Genomic DNA, 11,082 nt, shown 5'->3' with positions numbered 1-11,082 from the left:
CATGCTAATGTTACTCCACTAGTCGCACGGGCGAGAACCAATATTTATTGGCGAGAACCATATTTTTGTGAATAAGTTGTAATTTAACGTCAAATTTTCCAGACGAAAGTGACTATTATAGTTTTAATAGAAACTTGTTATATTTACATAAAGAGGTTTTCGAACAGAAGTGAAACAACAACAAAAATTTATTTTTTTAAATTATTTTAATTAATTGAATTTTTGGCTGACCATACAGCTGTTTCGAGTATTGCCAAATACCCTTCATCAGTGGTCTTGGAAATAATTCTTGTATTTATTATTCGTAAATAATTATTTTTGGAGACTGCAAGTACCAGGAATCGAACTCGGGTCCTGCCAAATGTGAAGTTCAGAATCAGCGCACCTTAACCAACTGATTTAAAGCCGTATTTGACTTCTTATGTTCGCATATTTTTCTGGAGTTTTGTTACTATTACTTATGAAAGTTTTTATTAACAATTTTACTTGCTGTGTTTATATTAGAACGAAATCATAAACCAGCTGTAGAATAATTGAATTAATTAATTAATTATAATTTTACTTTCAATTGTTAAATTTCAATACTATTCTGTTCGTAGAGGCATTATTTGTTGTACGATTTGTTCTTTCTTATGTATAGAACCTAATCTAGGAACGTAATGCTGAGAAAGTCATACTAATGTTACTCCACTAGTCGCACGGGCGAGACCAATATTTTGTGAATGTAAGTTGTAATTTAACGTCAAATATTCCAGACGAAAGTGACTATTATTTTTAATAGCAAACTTGTTATATTTCATAAAGAAGTTTTTTCGAACATTAGTGAAATACAACAACAAAAATTTATTTTTTATATTATTTTAATTAATTGAATTTTTAGCTGACCATACAGCTGTTTCAAGTATTGCCAAATACCCATCATCAATGGTCTTGGAAATAATTCTTGTATTTAATTATTCGTAAATAATTATTTTTTGAGACTGCAAGTACCAGGAATCGAACTCGGGTCCTGCCAAATGTGAAGCTCAGAATCAGCGCACCTTAACCAACTGATCCAAAGCCGTACTTGACTTTTTTGTTCGCATATTTTTGCTGGAGTTTTGTTATTAACAATTTTACTTGCTGTATTTATATATTAGAATGAAATCATAAACCAGCTGTAGAATAATTGAATTAATTAATTAATTATATTAGTAATAATGTAAGTAATACAGAACAGTACAAATTGGTCGGCAGTTTTCTAAGTTTTGTCTTGGGCTCTTCATACGACTCTTTTCTATCTTTCATAATTAACTTGTCAGGAGGTACTTCGTGATCAGCTTCAGCCATTGTTGGTTGATCATCTTTATTTACAGGCAGTATAGCTAATCGATGAATTGGGCGTTTAAAAATGCCTGCCGATGTTTTAACATCAGCTACTCGGATATGTCCATCTGTACCCTTGTACACATGTACAATTCGTCCCAAGGGCCACTGCATCACTGGGACGTTATCTTCTTTGATTATAACCATGTCTCCTAACTGTATGTTGGCAGATTGTGTTTTCCATTTGTTACGTTGTTGCAGTTCCATCAAATATTCGTTAGACCAGCGTTTCCAGAAATTATGTTTTAACTGGGAAACTAGGTTCCAACGTGACAATAACGTGTGTTTTTCTGGTTTCGATCGGGTGTCTACATGAGTTGTAAGAGCTTCTCCAATTAATAAGTGTCCTGGAGTTAATGCTGTCAAATCAGTTGGATCATTGGACATTGGAGTCAATGGTCGTGAATTTAATATCGCTTCAATTTCCACCACCAATGTTTCGAGTTCTTCATACGTCAATGATGCTGTTGAAACGCTGCGTAGTAACAAATATTTTGCGGACTTTACGGATGCTTCCCATAAACCGCCAAAGTGTGGAGCCCTTGGTGGAATAAAATGAAAATTTATTCCTGTGGTACTGCAGGCAGAGATTATTGCTTCTTGTCCTTCATTAGAATAAATGCTTTTTTCTAATTCTGCTAACTGGTTTTTGGCGCCTACGAAGTTTGTTGCGTTATCACTGTAAATATTCAAATAACGCCCTCGTCGACTTATAAATCGTTTTAATGCTCCAATGAAAGCATTTGTTGATAAGTCGGTCACTAACTCGAGATGTACCGCCTTTGTAGAAAAGCAACAAAAGACAGCAATACATTGTGACCGAAAAGTTTTCGGTCACTCTCATTTAAAATTCGCGCGCTGTATATTTTTCGATATTTTAAGTTTATGTAGTTTGGCAGGACTGTCCTTCTACTATGCAAAATGAGCGCGATCTGTCGACAGTTCGTTTACGGCAGCTGTTGAAACCAGTTCACCTCAGTAGTGCGTTGCGAAAAAAACAATGGAAAAAAATATTGAACAAAGAGTTTGCATCAAATTTTGTTTTTCGAACGAAATTTCGTGTGCAGAATCGTTGCGAATGCTACAAAAGGCTTATGGGGAATCAGTTTTATCGAAAACTCAAGTTTATGAGTGGTACAAAGCCTTTCAGGACTGTCGTACGACCGTCGAAGACATGCCGCGTTCTGGACGACCTTCGACCTCTACCACCGACGAAAACATTGAAAAGGCAAAGGAAATCGTGTTCAAAAATCCTCATGTGAGTGTTAGAGAGATAGCACGAGAGCTAGGCATCGGTCGTGAGATGGCTCGTTTGATTTTGGTGGACAATTTGTGTATGCGACGTGTCAACGCCCGGCTTGTTCCGATTCACCTCAATTTGTTCAACATTATCAACGATTTTAAGGCCAAACATTCAATAAATACCATCGAACAGCCACCGTATTCACCTGATCTTGCACCGTGTGACTTTTTCCTGTTTCCCAACCTCAAATTACCACTCAGAGGAACGCGTTTTGAATCCATAGAAGACGTAAAACAGAATTCGCAGAGGGAACTCAAAGCCATACCGGAAAGCGCCTATAAAAAATGTTTTGTGATGGAGAAACGTTTTGGATTGTGTATCGCTTCTAATGGAGCATATTTTGAAGGAGATAAAATAAATATTGATGAAGATTAAGAATTTTGCGTTTTATTTAACTTTGACCGGAAACTTTTCGGTCACAATGTATATGCCTTTGTTGGCTTTTTGCCCCTCACCTTGTAGTGGATCCAAAATGGTCCGCAATAATCTACACCAGCATTAATGAAGGGTCTTGCAGGAGTTATCCTTGATTCTGGTAAATTGCCCATAATTTGTTGGCATTGTTGCGGACGTGCTTTGTTGCATCGAATGCATCGCTGAACCGTTGCTCGGGCTGTTGATTTACCTTTAATCGGCCAAAACCGTTGTCGGACTGTACTCAATAGTGCCTGCGGGCCACAGTGTTTGTTTTCTTCATGGAACATCACGAATAATAATTTTGCCAATGGATCATTGTATGGGATCAGCATTGGGTGTTTAGAATCGTGTGGTAATGATGAGGCTTCTAAGCGTCCTCCTACTCTAAGAACATTTGCATTATCAATAAATGGAGATAAACTACTGATTGAACTAGATTTATCAACATGACCTTGTTTCTTCAGTTGTTTGATTTCTTCATGAAAATCATTACCCTGAATGTGACATATTATAGTTATTAATTCTGCATCCAATTCTTTGGCACTAAGTACTATATGTGTGGCACGTGACTCCTTTGATTTTCTTGCGTTGTTAGTGAATCTAAGAACATATACTATTATCTTTTGTTACGTCTTAAATGAATTCTTATGCTGAATCCTGTATATGAAATCTGCGTCATTGATTTGAGTTGCTACAGCTACAACCTTCTTCTTCTCCAGATCGGCTGGAACTTGTAATGATGATGAAAGCCTTGGTGGCCATACTTCCTGCCTTCCAAGCAAAAAGAACGGTCCTTGAAACCAAAGTGCACATGTTGACAACGCCCTTGCTGAAAGTCCTCTTGATAACACTTCAGCTGGGTTGTCCTTTGACCTAACATGTCGCCACTGTTCAGACAGAGTTAAAGTTTGAATTCTTGCCACCCTGTTAGCTACAAATGTTTGAAATGATGAAGACTGTGAATTGATCCAAGACAACACAATTTCTGAATCTGTACACAAAAATGCCGGCTGGTCCTTCTCTTGAAGATCGCTTTTCACTCTTGCTGAGAGTTCCTCTGCTAAGACTGCCGCACATAGCTCTAGTCGCGGTAGCGTTTGTTTTTTGAGTGGTGCGACTCTTGACTTTGCACATAATAGTCGCACTATTATTCTACCATCTTTTAAAATTGCTCTGACATATGCTGCAGCACCAAATGCCTTTTCAGATGCGTCAGCAAAAATATGTAGCTGTGTTGATGATGGAACCTCGCCTCTGAAGATATGTCTTGCCACCTGAAGATTTTCAAGAGTACTTAAGTTTTCTCTAAATGTTGACCATGTTGTACAAAGATCTGTAGGAAGTGGATCATCCCAAGATAATTTCAACTGCCATAAGTGTTGTATGAAAATCTTTGCTTTGACTATTACTGGAGCTACTAAACCAAGTGGGTCGAACAGTCTAGCTAAATCAGAACTAACGACTCTCTTCGTGATTATTCCTTCAGTAACCATTTTGACCTTAATTCCAAATAAATCCGCCTTGGGCAACCAAAATAATCCCAGCGTTTTGATTGACTCGTTATTATCATTAGTAAAATCTAGATTTACCTCTTGATCATCTTGAGAAATGTTTTTCAAAAGTTGAGGATGGTTTGCACTCCATTTCCGTAGGTAAAACTGATGCTTCTTTAAAATATGGATTAATTGCCTTTGAGCTTTAATAGCCGTAATTAAACTATCTGATCCACCGAGCCCATCGTCAACGTAGACATTGTCACACAGGATTTGAGCTCCCAATGGATAATTCACCTTGTTTTCTAATGCTATCTTTTCCAGACATCTTGTTGCTAGGTAAGGAGCTGCTCGAGTCCCATATGTAATTGTGTTTAGCTGATAATAACGAATCGTTGAATTTGGACTGCTTCTCCAAATGATAAGTTGATAGCGTCGATCTTCAGGATTTATCAAAACTTGGCGATACATTTTCTCGATATCTGTGGTAAAAACAAACCGTGGTCGCCTAAAACGGAGCAGAATTGAAAAGAGTTCACTTAGAACTGTCGGTCCATTATACATTAAATCATTCAACGAGTGTCCAGATGTAGTTTTGGCTCATGCGTCAAACACCACTCGAAGTTTAGTAGTTGTACTGTCTGGTTTTAGTACACAATGATGAGGAATGAAATATCTTGGAGTCAACATGGAATCCAGGTTTACTTCAGTCATGTGACCCAATCGCTCATACTCTTCCATAAACTGGACATATTGTTTCCGCAAAACATCATTTTTTGCTAGTCGTCGTTCAAGACTGATGAACCTTCTCCAAGCTGTTTCTTGAGATTCTCCTAACGTCAATGAGTTTTCCAGAAACGGCAATCTTACCACAAAACGTTGTATTCACCTCATCCATTCGCCATAATCGTTCAATTGCATCTTCTAATGATGAATTATTATCAACAACCTCCGCCCCACCGCCAAAAACTGCACATAAAACGTTTGATGTGTCTGTATTTGATGCAACCTTGCCACTGACAATCCAGCCAAGTGTAGAATTTTGCAAGACTGGAAGCCCAGGAGCAAGCGTTAATTTACCTTAACAGACTAAAATAGAACTCCGCACCGAGTAAAATATCAATTTTCCCTTGTTGGAAAAATGTTGGATCTGCTAAGTGAATGCTGTTCGGGACCTTCCATTTGGAAATATCGTAGCTGCAACTTGGTTGAGGTGGAACTATATTTGGAAGCACAAACGCTTCGACTTCTGTAGTAAACCTTGAGTTAAGTGGTTGCAATTTGATGTTAACTCGCTGCGTTGAATTTTTTTGCACCTTTCCTATACCTTCTATGCTCAATAACGATTTTGTTTTTGATATATTGAGCCTTTTGACAAGACGCTCAGAGACTATGTTCACTTGCGAACCAGAGTCTAGTAATGCTCGGACTTCACTTGTATTTCCATTAGAAGCAGTTATTTTGGCTCTTGCAGTTGGCAAGAAAACATAATCACAATGACATGTGGATGTATTTGCTGTCGCTGTGGTAACTGCGGTGTTGTACCCACTTGAGCTAGGTAGAATGTTTTGTTTTGTTTGATTGTTAACTTCCAAATGTAACAACGTGTTATGCTTTTTATTACATTTGGTACAACTTCTTGATGAACATTTGTTCACCACATGATCATTTCTGAAACAGTTAAAACAGAGCTGTTGATTTTTCACCCAATCCAATCGTTGAGATGGTGAAAATTGCAAGAATTTACGGCAATGATACAGTGGGTGCCTGTCTACATTGCACAGTTTGCAATTGTTGTTTCCTTTAGAAACTGTTACAGCCGATGACACTGAGTTATTTCGATTTGCTTTAATTTTTATAGCCACCTTATCTTCTTGTTCTACAACTTCCATCAGTTGAAACTGTAGTTCTAAAAAGGCTAAAAACTCCTGAATGTTTTGTATCTCTTTTGGTTTTGCCAGAGATTGCTCATATCTAATGAGCATCGCCCGATCGAGTTTTTTAATTAGTACCTGTAACAAAATTGGGTCCCAAAATGTCGTTTGAACGCCAAGATTGTTTAGTGCTAATAGACACTCTTTCGTTGTGACATGTAAATTTTTAACTGCTGCCACAGTTGATGTGCCTGATGGCTGATTTAGAAGTTCATGTGCCGAATAATTGTCGTCGGTTATGCTGAAATGACTTATCAATTTTTCAGCTTCACCTGTCACATGTGATTTCAAGTACCACATTTTTTGAGCAGCTGGTAGTGGCTGATTGTCTACCATTTGTGTAAACAAGTCAAAAAATTGCCTCCATTTTAAGTAATTCCCATTAAAACTTGGGATTGTTACCTTTGGCAATGGCAGTGAGGACCGCATGTTTGGTTCTGCTACTGTTGCTTGTTTCTGTTGTAATTGATCCAATTTTATGGACAACTCTATCAAACATTATTGTACCAAATCTTCAATTTGGTAATACTCATCTTGATTGAATCCTGACATCAGTGGATTTTCAAAGTTTTCCCAGAGTTCATCATGCAAACATTCCAATTGGTTCCAATGTTGCATGATTGTGTTTGATTTAATTTCGTAATATTGAAGTGGTTGAATGCCTTCGCTCTCTGACAAACTCTCTATTAACCTTTTTTAAGCTGCCATTCGAGCGGATATTTTTCTTGTCAAACCATTTGTCGTAGCCACTAGTTGCGGCTGTGATGCCATTTGGTTACTAACACCTTCACCGAAGTTGTCTGCTGCTTTGATCCGTAGGGCTTCTGTCTTGAATATTTCACTGTATTCATTTGTTAGTTCTCTTATTTTCTCGTAATAGGAAGATGTAAAATACTCATCATCTGTCGGTTGATCGATGAGAGTTCTGAGCATTGTGACAGTTTGTTCAAACTGCTTCCAAGCAACATCAAGCCGACGAAATCTTTCACTGTAGTATGCTGATGTTTGCTTGCGTTCAGCCGAATCCTTTTTGAAGTTCCTGATGATTCGCTGAATCTCTTCGCCCTTTTTGGGCATCTATGAGTTCATTAAGAGTTGTCATTGATGATTTGGAGTTTTTTGCCAAATGTTCTTCAAAATGTTCTTAGAAAGCTGAATGCTGAAACTTAACCGCTGACTGTTGATTGTTGACTGTTGCTAACGATCACGTCGGGGTCACCAAAATGTACGATCACACCAAAATGTATGATCACACGCTGAATCAAAAGTTGAAATCAACTGTTTGCAAGTACTGAACTCTTAAATGTTGACTTATTTGAACACGAGAACCACTGAGCACTTGAACCCAGTGATTTGACGATTGTCCTAAATTATCCTGATTACTGAACACTTGAATCCAGTAGGCAGGTGCTTATATGGTGCAAATTTGGTACTTGAACCAACTCTACAAGCTATTAGAACGAACAAAAAGAATCGATAACGAATGTGGCTTCGCATCAATTGAATTGTCAAAAATTCAATTGTGCCTTTTATATAAAATTGATAATTAATTTACAACAAATAAATTAACTAAAATAACCTTGACCATGCATGCCAAACAATGAACTTATTGCAAACTGCAAGAGTGCATTTTCTTGCAGACGAAATTTGACGCTTTTGTTTTCATGTGCCAACAGAAGCGTATGACGTATTTTGGGCATTGCATTGACAACGTTATTTTTTACACCAAATATATTTAACACAATTATTACAATACAAATAAAAATAACAAATTATTCATACAAAATTAATAACAACAAAATATTCATATATAATAATATAATATAATATAAACAAATATTCAACAGGACCAATGAAGTCCGCATTATGATGTCACCCATGGTTCTTCTGGAATAGTGGTTAGCATTTTCCCTGCACTCATTTGTTGTGAAACTTCGTACTTTTGGCAAGTATCGTATTTTTTTACGTAATCCCTTATATTATCGCAATACATCCCAGGCCAATAATAGTTTACCGCAACACGAATAGTTGTCTTCTGATTCTCTAACTGCCCCGCTGTGACGTTATTATGGCATTCCTTCAGAACTTGATGACCCAAATCACGTGGTACGCACAGTTTCCAGCACGTTTGGTCTTCGATACTGAAATTGTTTGGGATCTGACGATATAACTGCTCACCTTCAATGATGTAGTCAGGGTATTTCGCAGGATTTTCTTGCACCACTTTCTTCAAACTCAATAACCATCCACAGTAACGACAATTTTCCTCATTTGTGTCTAACTAAGCTAACGTAGGTTGCCGTTTGTCGATACAGCGCATTAGCAATAACGTCATATTTCCCTTTCCGGTATTGCACTTCGTAGTGACTACTGTGGCAGTTCTAAGGCCCATCTTGCAATTCTAACGGAAGGATTATCGATGCTATTAAACCATTTTAATGCCAGGTGATCGATGATAACTACAAAATGACATCCCTCTAAATACTGCTTCATCTTGCGCACACCCCAAACTATTGCCAGGCATTTTTTCTCAGTTGTCGTATAATTTTTCTCTGCCGCATTTAAGGTACGACTTACATACGCGATTACCTTTTCATTTCCAGATACTGTTTGCGACAATATCGCTCCTAGCCCAAAGTCACTGTTTGTACTACGAATTGTTCGTTGAAATTCGGAAATGCAAAGATAGTTTCTCTTTTAGTTTATCAAATGCCGCTTGTTGTTCTTCTGTCCAATGCCAACGCTTACCCTATTTCAACAACAACGTTAGCGGTTAAATAGTACTGGAGAACTGAGGTACAAACCGGCGATAGCACGAAGCTATACCAAAGCATCTCCTTAACTCCTTGACGTTACATTGAGGTGGAAGATATTTGATTGCAGCTATTTTTTCTGGATCGGTGTGAATGCCCTGAGGTGTCACTAAATGCCCCAAGTATTTGATTTCCTATGTAAAGAATTGACATTTTTTTACATTCAGCTTCAATTTTGCTGCCTTCAGTCGCCGAAAAACTCCTTTCAAATTTGCCGTGTGTTCCTCTACCGTGGGCCCTATCACTATTATATCATCCAAATGGACAAACGCGTGGGGTTCCATGTCAAGACCAATTACGCTATCAAGGGTCTCTAAAAGGTTGTAATTCAAAAGGCATCACTCGCCATTGAAACAACCCTCGTCCAGAAACTGTGAACAAAGTGTACTGTTTGTTGTCTTGCGCCATAGGAACTTGCCAGTACGCGCTTTTTAAGTCCAGACTGCGAATATACTTTGCATTTCGGAGTTGGTCCAATATATGTTGGATCCGTGCGATGGGATACGCATCTGGAATTTACCGTGTGTTGACTTGTCGGTAATCGATGCCGCCAACTTCCGTCTTTTTTTTTACTAATGCGACTGATGAGCTGTATGGACTATGTGACCGTTTAATGCAACCTTGTTCGAGTAGTTCGTCGATTTCACTATCTAACACTTTTTGCATCGCCGGGTTCCTCGGATAATATCTCTGCTTGATTGTATGATCGTTCTTCATAGTGATTGTATGCGATGTAATGTTAGAGAGTCCTTTCCAGTGACGATTGCTCTAAGGTGCGGAGGTGTGCGGTGAACACCCTAACATAATTTGCAAAATGTCAAATAACATAGGTATATAAATTTATTAGGTATCTTCACATCAAGAATTATGATTATTTATTACATTTCCATATATATATTTTTAAAGTTTTAGCAAAAACAATTAAATTTAATTGTCTATGAAAACTCAATCAATTTGCTTCTGTTAACTGCTATACTTGTTAGTTGTGTTCATATATTTACAGCTCAAATCACAGAACATTTCTATTATATTTCGTCTCTCCCCTTTGTGTGCAAAGAAGTTGGCCGCACATTCATACGTTGCATATGAACAAAATAATGTGGGTATGCTCCCGTTTTTAATATCAGAGATAGAGATTTATATAGTGGGAATTGTATGAGAGTAATTTTCTGTTCTATTCGAATATCAACTGCATGCATACGAATCCAACATGATGATTTGCCAAAGTGGTTGCATGAGCGGCTAAAGTTTGCAACTCATATCATCATACATTTCTATCACATTTCGTCTCTCCCCTTTTAACAGCAACACACACGAATTTCTGTTCTTATTGTGAGGGGTACTTGTCCGCACATTTATACGGTGCAAGTGGGTTTGATTTTGTTTGATCAGTGGATAAATATGTATGGTTCTGAGTTAAAACTCTTTTGTTTGAAAAAATTTGGTTTGATGTTACGAGAATTATGTGAAAAGTTTTGTTTCTTCCATATTGATATAATATTAAACTTATATATAAATTATTAATTTAATTTGTTTAATATGTTATTTTGTTAATGAATAGTTAATATAATATTGCGAATATATTGTTGCCTAATATAATATGGTTATTATTAATCTCATATATTTTAATTTAAGTGGTACATGTAAAAACAACATTAAAGAAGGGCCGCACACCCTTCCAGATAGGGCACGCGTCGTCACTGGTCCTTTCATTGTTTCAAATTCTGATAATACTGTATCTAGGAACTTCTTTGTAT

The 11,082-nt window shown here is 37.4% G+C and overlaps 1 protein-coding gene across 1 annotated transcript; it reads right to left on the bottom strand.

The window, feature by feature from the left end:
• Positions 1-5,368: 5,368 nt before the first annotated feature.
• LOC119667340 lies at positions 5,369-6,848 on the bottom strand. Its single transcript, XM_038076629.1, has 2 exons — positions 5,687-6,848; positions 5,369-5,628 (listed from the first exon to the last, which is right to left on the bottom strand). Exons 1-2 carry the CDS (start codon positions 6,846-6,848, stop codon positions 5,369-5,371), a joined length of 1,422 nt encoding a protein of 473 aa, XP_037932557.1.
• Positions 6,849-11,082: the final 4,234 nt, after the last annotated feature.

This window comes from Teleopsis dalmanni, chromosome 1 (genome assembly GCF_002237135.1).
Source record: "Teleopsis dalmanni isolate 2A chromosome 1, ASM223713v2, whole genome shotgun sequence".
Lineage (NCBI taxonomy): Eukaryota > Metazoa > Arthropoda > Insecta > Diptera > Diopsidae > Teleopsis > Teleopsis dalmanni.
The sequence above is the reverse complement of the archived record's forward strand: the minus strand, read 5'-3'. Positions and strand labels throughout refer to the sequence as shown.